This window comes from Penaeus chinensis, chromosome 16 (assembly GCF_019202785.1).
Source record: "Penaeus chinensis breed Huanghai No. 1 chromosome 16, ASM1920278v2, whole genome shotgun sequence".
NCBI classification, from domain to species: Eukaryota; Metazoa; Arthropoda; class Malacostraca; order Decapoda; family Penaeidae; genus Penaeus; species Penaeus chinensis.
The window spans coordinates 11,103,952-11,118,951 of record NC_061834.1 but is presented as its reverse complement, the minus strand read 5'-3'; the positions used below and the strand labels follow the sequence as shown (position 1 = coordinate 11,118,951).

The following is a 15,000-nucleotide window of genomic DNA, read 5'->3' as shown; positions in this document are numbered from 1 at the left end:
GCCCTCATCGCTTTACAAGGTCGAGTCTCTCCGTCTGGATACCACAGAGTCGAGTAAGGTCGAACAGCTCCTGAGGGGCCGCTTCATCCTATACCCGGAGTACCATCACTTCAAGTATCACGACATTGCTCTTATTGCTCTCGAGAAGCCGGTGGGTGGACGAGTTCATTGAGACAAAATTTGAAAAGATAGGAATGAGAAAGGATAGTAGTCACGTGATCTTTATCCGAATTACGTGGTGATTCTGAGTAAGATGTAAAGTGTATTTTTCTTATGTAAAAAGTATTCGCTCTCTTCCATACTTTTTTGCGCGAGTCGTTAGCTGGTTTGTTCACCGTATTTGTTTCTCATATGAAAGCCGATGTATCTTTCCTTACTTTATCTTTACACTCATGTCTATGAAATGCATTGAATATTTGCCTCGAAAACGTACTGAAGATTTTCCGACTTGATGAAGAAGATTAACGTCAAATTGAAAACTGCCCTATTACGCGCTTTACTCTCTAAAATCTTATATTCGCAGGCAACTTTTACCCTTAGTGTGTTGCCGGCTTGCTTGCCAACCGACCCTGATAAGGACTTCGTCGGAGAAAAGGTGACTGTAGCAGGATGGGGATATACTGGCATAGGTAAGAGAGAGGGAGATAGGGGTGGAGGGAGGGAGAAAGAAGGAGAGGGAAGGAGGGAGGGAGAAAGAAGGCGAGGGGAGGAGGGAGGGAGAAAGAAGGAGAGGGAAGGAGGGATGGAGGTAGAGGGAGAGGGAGGGAGGGAGGCAGAGGCAGAGGGAAAGGGAGGAATATAAAGGAAGAGGGAAGGAGGTAGAGGGAGAGGGAGGGAGGTAAAGAGAGAGAAGCAAAGAGGGCGGGAGAGAGAGAAGCAGAAAGGGAGGGAGAAAAAAAGCAAAAGGAGAGAGACAGACAGACAGAGAGAAGTACCTTCATTACTAGATTAGATCGTATACACCCTTTACACCAAATTTCCTCGCAGGCGCTCCTGTCATCACAGACATCCTGCGGAAGGTCACAGTGCCTGTAATCGACCTCCTCGAGTGCCAGTATCTGACCCCAGACCCGTATGGGTTAAGCACGCCCCTGGGTCTCATGGAGGACCAGATCTGCGCCGGCGCCCCTGGGAAGGACTCTTGCCAGGTATAGTTTCGCCTGAACTCTGCTCAATGTTAGTAGTAGTAGTAGGATGAGGAGGAGGAGGAGGAGGAGTTGTGTAGGGGTTTCTCTGTGTCCCCCCTAGTTTGTGGAGTCGTAGGAGCCAACGAGACTAATCCTCCGGGTTCCTGTTTCGGCACAGAGTAATTCTTATTGATGCAAACTCTAATATGGTGTGATGTCATACTTAGTAGCATCTTTTATCAATACAGAATGCGAACACAGTTTTCCAACCAAAGCAAAGAAACCAAAGAAAATATAGATAATCATTAAAAATATATATAACTAAATCTAGATAATCATTTCAAATATATAATAAAACGTAGAATTAAAAGCATCAAAGTAAGGTAAACTTATTACTTATTCATTCACCAAGCTATTATTATTAAAACAAAAGCCCTTAACACGTAAGAAAATAAAAAAGAACCTTCGAAAATATAAAAACACAAACAAATACACGTACCAAAAGGGACAATTTTAAATTAAACGGATAAAACAATACCTGTATAATTCAGCAAAAACGTAAAACAAAAACAAATAAAAATTAACAAAAATTATGAAAAATGGCGGTATCTGAAGCTAGGTCGTGCGCCAGATGTTCGCGCATCTCGACTCATTTTCCTTTAAATTGTCGTCTACCTCTTAGAGCGATTCTTTGAAAGTACCAATTTATTAAAAAATTGTCGTGTTATATGAAAATTAAAAGGAGGTTCATTGCAGAAAAATACATATAAAATACTACAAACATTAAAAGAAAGGAACATATATGCATATCGATCTCCTGGCATCATCCTTCGCAGTCATCGACATCGGGACGTAGTTAACTCACATTTTTTTGCTATATTTCCTCGGAATACAAAAAAGTATCAAGGGCGTCTCCATCCTCCACCTTTAGGGCCTCCGTCAGGTAGTCCCTTCTGGAGCGCTTATGACTGTATTCTCGCGCTCAGTCCCAAAGTTTTTTTTCCGCTGTATTTTAGATAGTGCTATGTGAGTATGAGCCGTCGAAAGAAGCAGTAAGAGCGGCAGCTTACTACAGTATAAGTTGGAGTAGGAGTAGTAATATTAATTTTATTATTATTTACTTTCGCTGTATTTGAAAAAAAAAAAAAAAATCTAAATTGAAGTGATATATATAGTAAATTCACACCCATACATAAAAAAGAACACGAATACAAACAAAAAGGCATTTGAATATACACACAGCATGCTAAGTAACCACGCCCCTTTATCTCAGGGCGACAGCGGAGGACCCTTGCTCTACCAGAATTCCCGTAATGTCCCCTGTGAGCACACCGTCATTGGAGTGGTGAGCTTCGGCCAAGGCTGCGGGCGTCTTGGCGTCTACACGAGGGTCTCCTCCTACTTGGACTGGATCACCGGATTCATCGCTCCGAACGCATGATGTGCCTACGAGAACGTAAACAAACGTTTGAATCTATCAGACAATGTCACGTCGTTTAGATAATCACATATTCAGATATAGTCTAAATCCCCATAAAAGAAGAAAAAGCACAGATGCAGACACACGAACCTTGTACACAAAGATAAAAGAGTTACAAGACCACAATATAAACACTCCGAACTGAAATGGACCCTGTAGTAACATATATAGACAGGTAGATATAGAGATAGATACGCATATATACACACACTGTGTGTGTGCGGGCGCGTGCGTGCCTCCACTCCCCCACACACAGTTCATCATTTTCTCTACACAAAACACTGATTAAAGGCCCATTCTCACATATCAGTAATAAATCAGTGCTGCGTCCGCACTCACACATGTCCGGCGCAGTACTATGTCTTGACTCTTTGTGTCAGTTACGCCTCCGTGCTGTGAAATTGAAAATGATTGCCACTGATATCTTTATTTTTAACGGACTTCGGACGTTGTATTTCAACAAAAATGAATGTTTAATTTCGCTTTATTTTAATACACAAATTAAAGTACTGTATTGAAAAAAAAAAAAAAAAAAAAAAAAAGCCTAAGGGAAATTTCCTGTATGGATTTGAATAGATAAATACAGTAAATAGCCTATTACAAAATATTTGTATTATTTAACCACAAACAAACTGCGCTTGGTGTTATAGTCTTTTCTCCAGGGGGAATATACTTTTACAAGTTAGCCTCTTGTTTTACTGAGTACTGTGTTTAAACAATTTTCAGGGATTCTGAAGTACTGGAACAATTTTTTTTTCCACCATCAGTTATCTCCTTGTACAGATTAGCAAACTCTCATTCAATTTATTTTATTCCACGCTTTATGTGATCACTTTCTTTACTTCGGCTTATGCTCCGCTTCTTCCTCTTCGTCAAGAATTATGGCAATTATTGCCAATTCCACGTCTGAAAACTTTGCCGTTTTGAAAATCACTGATTTCACGCTGCATATTGTTACTCAGGGCCATCAATTAGGTGGTTGCCAAAACTCTGTCCCCCTCAAGACCTGTCTCTAGGCTTTCGGAATTTTTTGTTAAAAAGATTAGCTAGCTTTACTGTTGCAATTATTCCTGTATCTATTATAAGGATTATACAAATACCGTCTTCACTTGGTGTTTTCTCTTTCCTCATACCTTTAAGCGTGATGTTAGGTACTTCTCTAGTTACCGCTTTCCCTTATACCCGTGGCTTTTCATTTGCGTTGTATAGATCCCTGTTAAAGTTTTCCACTTCTTCATCTGGTTTCTTTATTATATACATTTGATTTCTCCATGTTCCAAGTCTTTATTTTGCTGTTTTCATGCCGGTACCTAAGTTCACTGATTCATTAATTATTTGAGTATTGAATTTCCGTACATCTCTCTTCTTTTGTTAGTTCAGCTAATTCTATTTTGTCCCTGTTTGTCGATACTTTCATGACCCTTCTTTAGTTTCCATCGAGAGCTTACTGCAGCTTTGTTTGACGTTCTTACCGCCTACTTCAAGTGCAGCTGCCTTTATTATGTCATTGAACTGTTTGTTGACTGGGTCAAAGTTGAGATCTTCGTCGCTGAGGAGTGAATACCTGTTTTGGATGTTAATGCTAAATTCTGTCGCTTTGGTCTTCAAGTTAGCTGCGGTTTTCGTATGGGTTTATTCCTTTCCCTTCTGATGTGTAATTTAATTTGGCCTCTGACCAACCTATGGTCGCTGAAACATTTACTTTATTAATAACTTCCCCATTTTTTACTATATCGCGCCTATTTCAAATTATGTAGTCTATCTCGTTTTTGATATCAGAAGGCGACTTCTTTTTTCGAAGAATGTACTCATGATTGAGTGATCGAGCCTCCGTAAAATCTATTAGCATTTGTCTCCTCTCATTCCTAATGTCTATTCCGTGATTCCCCACTACGGTTTCTCCTTCTGTCTTTTTACCTATTTTGGCATTAAAGTCTCCCATAATTATTGTGAAATGTTTTTGTTTTTTTTTATTCTCTCGCTGGCTAAATGAACTCTCTATTTCTTCATCACTGTGGCTGCAGGTTGGAGCATAGACTTGAACAATCTTTAAGTTGTACCTATTGTTTATTTTTGTTGTTACTAAAGCCACTCTTTCGCTTATACTATTTTTTTCTAAATGTTTTTGAACTAAGAAGCTTACCCCTAATTCTTGCTTGCTACCCTGGGGTTTACCTTTCCAATAGAGCATGTGTCCATCATTTATTATCTTCTGTTCTTCGCCTAGTCTTCTAACCTCAAAGAGTCCTATAACATCCCATTTAATGAAATAGAGTTCCTCAAGTAATGCTAGTAACAAACGCTTGAATCTATCAGACAATGTCACGTCGTTTAGATAAACACATACATATATATCTACATACATACACATACATACATGCACACATAACTACCCGTACATGTATACATACATACACAATCACTTATACATATACACATATATACGCATATATACATACACCTCCACAGAAACACATGCACATAATCGCACATACATAAACATTAATATACATACACCCATATGAATATATACACATATACGCACATATATACATATCTACGTATATATTGCTTCTCTTTCATACATATACATTGCCACCTATACACAAATATGCATACAACTGCGCAATACCGTGTATAAGCCCTCATACTCGTGCACAAACGTTTGAACAGCGTATGTATGAACGCACTTCATTATAATGAGTCCATGTATTATAATGTGCATAAATTGTAGGCTTGCAGCATAGAGGCCGGGAGACGGCGGATGATATGGGAGTGGACGGTGTCGGAATGGGTAAGGATGGGGTTTGGGGTTACAGGAAGTTAGAAAGGTGATTTTGTATCTGGCGGTTTTTCGGAGAGGTCTCGCATTGGGCGTTTCAACTGGCCTTGTGTACGCGCGTTTCTGGCCGTACGCTCGGTTAAGGCGAGGTTCCATTGACTTTCTTTAAGGCGAGGTTCCATTGGCTTTTTTTACGCGCGGGCCCCGCTCATGGGAGCCCTAGCTCACGTGTCCCTAAGGGAAGGACATGTGGTCATACATGCAAACTCCAGGGCAGCCAATGACTGTCTACAGCAGTTTTCCCAACGACAACATTTACCACTTGACCACTGTGCATATCATAGCGCAGTGGATTCTTGCTCAGGGTAGAAGAATAATCATAAACTGGGTCCCCAGCCACATAGACATTAGAGATAAAGAGCTTGCTGACATTAGCAGGGGTATGCCCCCAAATCCCATAATCATATAACCAAGCCGAAAAATCTTAAGTAAGTACTCACAGGTTATGAGCCACTGGCACTTTCTGAAACAATCAATAAAGGTACCAGAGTCATTCTTCACAGAATCAGACTAGGTTACCAATCCGCATGGCAGACCATACAAACAATTGACTATGCACACAGATCCAAAAATCCTCCCCGAAGAAATTTGTTAATTTTGTTTTAACTGTACTCACTACATTGTAGTGTCACGTAGGCCTATTAAGTGACTGCTTATTGGATGAACACTTGGAACCACATTTCACAAACCAAAACTACATTGCATGTTCTGGGCAGCAGTGGGTTAAGTACAACAATTTAATTTCATGATGTTATTCACCCAGTCATCCCAAACTTCTCTAGTGTACCTCTAATCTTCCTAAATGTAATAATTTCAAGTCTATATTCAATACTTCTTATTACACATATGATGGTTAATGGTTAAAAGCAGAAATAAATGTGTTAGACATCTAAGGTCATGTAGCACTATAGTAAGGTAGGATATAGGGTAGTGAAAGGGTTAAGTTAGTAGTAAGTTGCTATACGTCAACAGTCTAGAGTAGTATTGGAAAGGTTAAAGATGGGTAAAGGAGTTGAAGGTTGAATAGGTTAAGGTAGAATGAAGGATATATATGTGTCTGAGGAAGGAGAACTGATTGTCAAAGCAGAAAGTGTAGGATTCCGTAAGGATGTCTGACAGGTTGGAAGGTCGGTGAAGGGAGGATAGGCGGGGAGAAAGCAGAGGTACGGGCTGCAGTAAAGCGTGGACTGAACAACAGAATGTGTGGAACTGAAAGAGGAATATTACAGGGCGAACACAGGGACATATCAGAACGTGACATCAGATAGGAGTGTGTTAGACGGGTGTGGCCAATACGTAAGTGGGCGAGAGCTGTCTCCCAGTGTCTTCCAATGAAATGGAGTTGGCCAGGAGGAATTAATAATTTTACAGTATTTAAATTTATTAGTGTGAAGACTTGACCAGAAATATTGTCATCGGACATACAGGAAGGTCTCAAAGTGTGGGGTAATATTCCGACCCTGAAATACGTGAGAAACGTGGTTGGGCGTGAGGTGGACATAGGGACAGAACGTGCTGCAGTATCTGCCTGTTCATAGCCGAGGATTCCAACATAGCTGGGTACCCAGAAAAATCTGATTGATTTGAGGTGCATAAACAGGAAGAACAACTAGGTCTAAATCTTATAGACATGAGGATTGGTTGAGTGCATAGACTTTGTGAGAGATAATTTCTTGCGGAAGTCAGTAAAAATAGTGAAAGAAGAACATAGGAGAAAGTTCGTGTTTAAAGCAAGAAGGAGCATACAGCTCTGTAGTAAGAACACTGAATTCAGGAGCGAGGGGGTATTGGAAAGTGCGAACTGGGAAGGTTACTGCGAAACCAGCACCAGTGATGGATTTGGATTTGTAAACAAGAATACTAGAGGAATGGGTGGAGACATGGTCAAGGAAATGGGTGAAAAGGACAGAAGGGGTGATATCTGATTTTGTTGGGTCAGGGAAAACAGAGGAGCAAATACAAGGGTAAGATATAAGCCATGGAAGAACGGAATGGACAGAAACCGGAAGAGATCGGAGACGGGGAAAGGGGGAAAGGGAGAGGAAGGTATCAATGTGAATGGAGATTGGGATAGGTAAACGTAGAGAAGAAGCAAAGCTAGGAAGCAGGGATTGTGGGATAGTTTGGCAAGGAAAAGTTGGTGGAAATGAGCATCGTATCGCAGAGAGAGATGGCATGCCTAACTCATTGTAGAGGCTCTCAACTCGAGAGGAGCGGAACGTAGCAAGATGAGCAAGAAGGGAGGCAGAGGCAGAGGAGTAGATATAGCATCCATAATCAAGAGTAGAGAAGATCAAGATAGCATGAACATGGAGGAGAGTTTTGCGATCTGAGCCACAGGATATATAGGATAGAGTGTGTAAGATTGGGAGGCGGCGGTGAGCTTTTTCGCCAATGTAAAATATATGGTCTCGCCAGGGCAATTTGCAGTCAAAAGTAATGCCAAGGAATTTGCCAGAAGAATGGTATTGGAGTGGAATGCCATATAAGAAGAGTGGAGGTTGGGGACCTACTTGGAGGTAGAAAAGCAAAAGTCATAGTGGCCCAGGAATATACTGATGATATCGCAGACAAGGAATTGGCGGATAGTTGGTATAGATGTGCCAGAAGCGAAGATGTTTAATTCATCATGTAGTGATGGCCGGGTTCCTGGTGTTAGAACTGAGAAAATACCATTAACAGCAAGAAGAAATAAGGTGGTGTTGAGCATACTACCTTGCGGGATGCCTTGAAGTTGAGGAAAGAATGGTGATGTGGAAGAGCCAATTTTGACCAGGAAAGTGCATTTAGAGAGGAAAGACTTTGTAAAGACAACACATGTTTCCCTGTATGCCTAGGGAGGACAATTTTTGAAGAATATCGTACCGACATGTGGTATCATGTGCATTTTTTAGGTCAAAGAATATGGCTAATACAGAGTCATGTCATGCAGATGATGTCTCGAAATTAGCAAAAGGCTCAACTGTACTTCAGGCACGGCGTAAACCAAACTGGGAAGAAGAGAGAAGATTGTGAGACTCAAGATACCACATTAAGCAGAAGTTAACTATTTGTTCTAGTAGTTGGAACAAGCAGCTTGTTAGAAAGATGAGGCAGTAATCTTGAGGGAGGGTACCTGATTTATTGGGTTTCAAGATGGGAAGAATGAGAGATTCTCGCCAATGAGAAGTAAATTTTTTTGTTGTCCATATGTGGTTGAATATAAACTTGTAGGTGGGGCAGCCCCTATAAAATACTTTGTGCTCTACACAGCCATGTGCATGGCTGTGTAGAGCAGTTTGATTGGCAATGACCAGGTTGGGCTCATAGAGGGTAGAATGTCCTAAACGCCAACAATTTTGACATTGACGGGGGAAGGTTGATATGGTCGGACAGGGAGGGATTCTCTGCCAATGTAAACTTTCAAGGCAAGGTCATGTCTATGGAAAGTAATCTTGGCAGTGTTGGTGGGGTTCTCATGATGGCCTCTAAGGGGAATGGTGTAACATTGTACCGATACTACATCATAGTACATGAGGCAGGCAAGTAAGCTTTCTCCACAATCTGACCAGGTCAGTTTGTTGGGGAGACGGAGACAGTTCCTGTACAAGTACTGAGTATGGGGTGAGGTTCTGCAGGTTGCCAGAGAAGTCATTTTGGGTTGATAATGCTGAAGCTTTGGACTAGACGGGAACGATCGGGCCGGCCTACTGTTTTTTTGAGACATTGCTGGAAGAGAAGCGTATTGTCAGAGTAAGGAGCCGTGGGGGGGGGGGGGGGGGTCACAAAAAAATGGTCACACTTGGCTAGGCTTGATAAGATTATTTAACCCAATGCCGACGGGTCGGAAAACAGCTCTGGAGCCGTTGTTCCGGAGAACAAAAGCAAACAGTTGGTTCTCTCGCCGGGACGGGCGCTTAATTCGGCCTACCTGTCTCACCATCCCACCGAAGTTTTAGCGCGCTCAGGCGGCTGGTTTCCATATAACCGCAACCTCCGTTTTTTTACTCTAGAAACATGTGAAAGTTTGCAGACTTACTGTAGCCATATAATATGTCATATGAAGGATTTCATTGTCTCATATCGTAGTATATACTCCATTTTAGGATTTTTTTTTTTTTTTTTTTTTTTTAAGATTTCCCAATCATGGAGAGGGACGGGTTTGGCAATAGATAAGCTACCCATTAGTGGGGTTTTATATCAAGAAGTGACGTTAGTGTCTATAACAGAATAATTTTAGTTTATCTTGGTGGTGGATGTTCAAAAAGGTTTTTAAGATTATTTTCTAGGAAAAGCTTTTGTATAAAAGCCTGAGCTGTTACAGTAGCAGAATCTATGTCGTAAATGTTTTGTAGAAAGAATTCTACTGGTCTGATACTTCGAAGAATGTCGCATGATAAGAGATAGTGGAGAAGTGGCTCAGACGTGATGTTGTTGCAGTATATGCATGCTCTGGGAATCCTCTCTGAGATTTCCCAATTGCATCTATAGCCTAGTCTTAAGCGGTGGATAATAACTGCTTGCAATCGAGGAGTTTGACTAGTTATGGGAGGTGGCTCATAGGAGGTAACATTCTTATACCAATTTGCAGAAGGAGATCCATTTTGTACACATAATGTGTGTTGGTTATGTGACAGCCGATGTATTCGTTTTTTCAATATGGTTCTCAGTTGATTACTACTGAGTGGTATCTTAGCACTGATACTTGCTTGAAGAGTAGCTGCATATGCAGCTTGATCAGCTTCTTCATTCCCTATAATGTTAATGTGACTTGGGATCCATATGATGGTAATATTAGATCCCCGTGAGTGAAGGGCAGTAATATCTGCAAGAATCGTGGTAACCAGGTAGATATTGTCTTGTGGCTGCTTACAAAGGACTTGTATTGCAGAAAGGGAGTCAGTATAGACTGTAATGGCAGAGGCATCTATTGCAAGGGAAAATTCAAGTGCCTTGTGTATTGCGAAGAGTTCTGTTTGTAAAGTGGAGCAGTTGTCAGAAAGTCTCCACGCTGCTGTGAAGCGAGAACAGTGGACTGCAGCTCCTGAATGTCCACTGCTTGAATTAACAGATCCATCTGTAAAGAAGACTAGTGAATCTTCAGCTGACCTGTTATTAATGCTTGATGCTATGCTTTGTAAGATGTTTTGATTGCATCTTGATTTTTTATCTGGCAATTTGGTAGTAATTGTCTGATAAACTGGGGAAGCCCATGGCGGTTGCGGTTCAAACCGTGGATGAGGACATATTTCTTTCATTTGTGAAAGTAGTTGGGCTATTCCACCAGTCCTAATGGCATTGATAACAGCATAGTGCCAGCCTGAAGAGATGTTAGTTGGGAACGGTCCAGAGAGGTAAGGTTTTATCCGATTTTTGTAGACATACGGCTTGGAGGACATGAGGAGATTTGGAGAATCCTTGACTGTAGAGAACAAAGATTAGTTTCTTCTCTAAGGTTAACTAGCTTTGTCCAAATGGGTGCACCCAGTATAATCCTCATGGCTTCATTTTGTATTATTTCTAACTTGGCAATTTCTTTGTTTGATCATTCAAGAAGTGAGAGAGCGGCAAAGTCAACTAGGGAACGGATGGCTTGTACATAAAATGTTCGAAGAATTCTGAAACCAGCTCCAATCTTAGTTGAGGTTAATCTTCTTAGTGCATGAATTCTTGATTTAGTTCTGTTTTTAATATATGCAAGTTGGTAAGCAGAGTATGGTCCAGAAGTGAAGATATGGCCTAAACATTTGGCATTGTCAACCCAAGGAAGCTTAATGTTTTGGATGATTAGGTGGTCATATGGTTCGGATCTGGTAGTTGAAATAGCCGATGATTTATCTGGGTTAATTTTAAGTCCTAATATGTTGCAGCGATTTGAAATCAAATCAAGAGCATGTTGTGCATGGATGATTTGGAACTGTCCGGTGGCAACTAGCTGCAAGTCATCAGCATAACTGTATAAATTAGTATTACTTTTGAAGGGTAGTTTGACAAGCTGTTCTATCAGAAGGTTGAAGAGAAAAGGACTGAGAATTCCACCCTGAGGCGTACCTTTTTCAAAAGTGAGAGTTTTAGAGAAGCATCCTTGAAAACGAACAGAAGCTTTACGTTCTGTTAGATAGTCAGAGATCCAACCTAAGAGTTTGCCTTTGATGCCTTTCTCGGCAAGAATGGCTGTAATTGCTATTGGGTCAGCTAATTCAAAGGCTTTTTCCAGATCTAATAAGACAAGAATTGCCTTGTGACAATCAAGTCTGGACCTAAGTGAGGCAATGTTGTCAGATGTGCCAAGTTTTTTAATGAAGGCAAAAAGATTATGGTGTAGGTCAGGAATTTTGTTGAGAAGACGGTTAAGAATTATTCTCTCCATTGTTTTGCCAAGACAACTTGTGAGAGATATTGGTCTTGAAGATTTGGGATCTGAATGCTTGGGGATAGGTTGAATAATTGCTTCTTTCCATGTCAGAGGGAGCTTGCATTCACTATATGAAGTGTTCATGACATGGAGTAGTTTCAATTTACATTCTTGACCTAAATGTTTGATCATTTCATAATTTATGTTATCCTTTCCTGGCGCTGTTGCTCTATGGTCGACTGTTGCCTTTTGTAACTCCAATAGGGTTATTGGTTGGTCAGTACTATCAGGTTCCTCTAGAGCTCTCTCTATTATCTCTCGTCTTAACGGTAAGCAGGTTTTAAGGGCATCAGTAGTGTCAGGTGAAAGATTCTTAGAAGAGGATCGGTTAGCAAAAAGCGTGATGAGTCGATTTGACTCCTCTTGGGGTGTGCTGGTTGTTTTGGATGACGGTACGATCCTGTAGCCTTGTTTAATTGAGACCAAATTTATCTTAAGCTGGTGTGAGAATCTAAGGAGGCACACCATGTGAGCCAACGTTCATTCCTAATTTTCTGAAGCTCTTTTTTAACTAATTTTAAAGTTTCTCTAAATAGAAGGAGGTTCTTGTCGGAAGGCAATTTTTTAAGATTCTTCCTAGTGATGTTGATTCGATGGTGAAGTTCTGCTACTCTCTCATTATAATACCAATGATCTTTGTATTGGCGTGTATAAGGTTTAGATAAAGGAATTGTAAGATTACCTGCCTCAGTTATAGCTGTTACAAGATCCTTTTCCAAGATATCAACATCTGGTGTTTCAGGTGAGTAGAGTTTCGCCCAGTTGGTTAAATGTTTTTCATAAAGATTCCAGTTTGCCTGATTGGTCTTCCACCGCGGTCTTGCCGGGGGTCTAATCAATTTCGGAATGGACAGGGTAGAGAGAAGAGTAAAATGATCACTGCTTAAATGAGGGTGAATTTCGGTGTCTATTTTGTCTCTGAGGTAAGAATTAACAAATATGAGATCAAGTACCCCTCCTTTGATATGAGTTGCTTCATTGCTATTTACCAATAAGAGAGTCGGTGATGATGTCATAGCATGGGTTATATGGGTACCAGAACTATTATATGTACGATATTGTAAACTGGATGGATCATTTATATCTGGATGGTGGGCATTGAAGTCCCCTCCGAGATATAATAGGTTACTTCCTGCAGTCTCTGTAATCTCTCCAAGGTCAATGATGGATTCAGGTCTAGGAGGCCTGTAGATGTTATATATGTCCATCAATTCTCCTTGGACTTGGATAGTAACAGCAAGTGTTTCTATATTAGTTCCTATAGAAATTGGATGTCGGGTCTTATAGCTTGGTATGCTGCTTTTTATAAGGGAGACAAGTCCTCTGTTGACACCTTGATTGTAAGACTTGCAGTATATTTGGTAACCTGGAAATTTGATGTTCTGGCTCTCTTTGTAAAGAGTTTCTTGGAGGATAATTATATCAATGCCTTCGTTGTAAAGAGCATCTTTGAGAAGAGGGAGATGAGTTTTGATACTGGAGATGTTCCATTGAAGTATTTTAATTTGATTATTGTAATTCTCCATGATGATTTTTGCTTGTACATGAATAAGCTGGGGTTGGATTGTCAAGTGTTGGAGAAGGAATTTCTATTCTTGGGATGGTTATTGTAGATTGATCTTCCAAGATACAGGACTCTTGTTGAGACATTATTTGTAAATTGGGGTACTTCTTATATTGAGTAATAGGCTCTTCTGAGAACTGAATCATATCTGCTTCAGCTAGAGATTCACAGCTTACGGGAGAGTGCGGGTCTGAGTCGGGGTCTCCAGAGAGGGGTGACAATAAGTCGGCAGTGGGTTGAGATGGCTGAGGTGAACCAAAGTTCTGAACTAATTTAGTTAGATTTATAAGCATTTCATTGGCTTTTGTCATTAAGTTACTCAATGTGACTGAGAGAGCTTGCATGCTTCGCATTACCGATTCCATCATATGGAGTGATGGAAGGGACTGATGGTAACAGTCTTTCTCAGAGACTGGCTCTGGTGCCTGCTTGGTTGGAGGGGCTTTATTTATTATTGGTTTGACTGGATGACCCCATGAGGCTGTGTCAGGTAGAGCAGTGGTTAGTGTAGGCCATTCCTTAGCATTTCCAATGTCAGGATGTTTATTTTCAGTGAATGAAGGTGTCTGTGTTTTCTGAATAGGTACTTGTTGCACCTTAATCCTCATTAATCTCTGTGGGCATTTTAAGTTCCAGGCATGATGTTTTTTCTGGCCATTTGGACATTTAGGTTGTACCGTAGCTCCTTCTTTAAGTTTTTTCATGCATGCCTCTGTTTCATGCAGTTTGGAGCATATAGCGCATCGTAATGGGGCACGGCATTGGCTTTGGTGGTGACCAAATCTTTGGCATTTAAAGCATCTGAGAGGTTCTTTGACATATTCTCTTGTCTTATAACTTCCTAGGTTCCCAAGTTCTATCTTTTCCGGTATAGAACCTTTGAGAGTTATCAGTATTTGCCTAGTTTCCAATTTCGTTGTGCGGGAAACACACCTCGCGGCAGAGACAACATATGGTAATTGTGTTATGGCATCCAGAGGGAACTCCATTGGATAGCCTACCATAATAATTTTCTTAATGGTGTCCTCAGGATCCAAGTATTTGAGACTAACCTCCTTTTTAGACCGGAGAGTAACAGTGGAAGCCAGATACTTAGCCGTGTGCTCATTTTTTGGAGTCAGTATAAATGAGCTGTCCACAGAAACTTTAGTGGCAACTGCCAATTGAGGATAATCCTCTTCTAAGGCCACAAGAGCATTATATGCCGACTGAAAATGGCCATTTGGCTTAAGAGAGAACTTCATCTTTCCAAAGTTGGAAAAGTTCTTAATTTTAGGTCCCCAAACTGGTGGCATTTTCTTCAATGCCATGTTCATTATCAGAATTACATTCTGAATGATTCATATTGGAAGCTGATGCTTCAAAGTCAATGAGAAGTGGGTCGGAGTTTGTACCGACATCAATTTCGCAGGGCGAAAGCTCAGAGTTTTCACTCTCTAATTCCTGGGGAGTTGGACTAGTTTTCCCACACATCTTCTTTTTCTGAGGATGGGAGGTCTTTTCTTCAGACTCATGGTTGGAGTCTGAGTCCGAATTTGAAGTGATATTGTTCTTCCTTTTGGTTTTTTATTTACCCATACTAAATTGAGGGCC

The 15,000-nt window shown here is 40.8% G+C and overlaps 2 protein-coding genes across 2 annotated transcripts in view; one reads left to right on the top strand and one right to left on the bottom strand.

The window, feature by feature from the left end:
• LOC125033353 (venom protease-like) overlaps positions 1-3,715 on the top strand; it is a 25,230-nt gene extending 21,515 nt beyond the window's left edge. Inside the window, exons 5-8 of the mRNA XM_047624779.1 lie at positions 1-151; positions 524-629; positions 988-1,148; positions 2,401-3,715. The exon at positions 1-151 is cut by the window's left edge and continues 87 nt beyond it. Of these exons, the coding sequence (XP_047480735.1) occupies positions 1-151; positions 524-629; positions 988-1,148; positions 2,401-2,568 (586 nt within the window). The 3' untranslated portion in view covers positions 2,569-3,715. The remainder of the gene's footprint in view (positions 152-523; positions 630-987; positions 1,149-2,400) is intronic.
• The window catches only part of LOC125033352 (zinc finger protein 407-like), a 48,900-nt gene that overhangs the window by 11,890 nt on the left and 22,010 nt on the right, over positions 1-15,000 (bottom strand). The window lies entirely within an intron of this gene.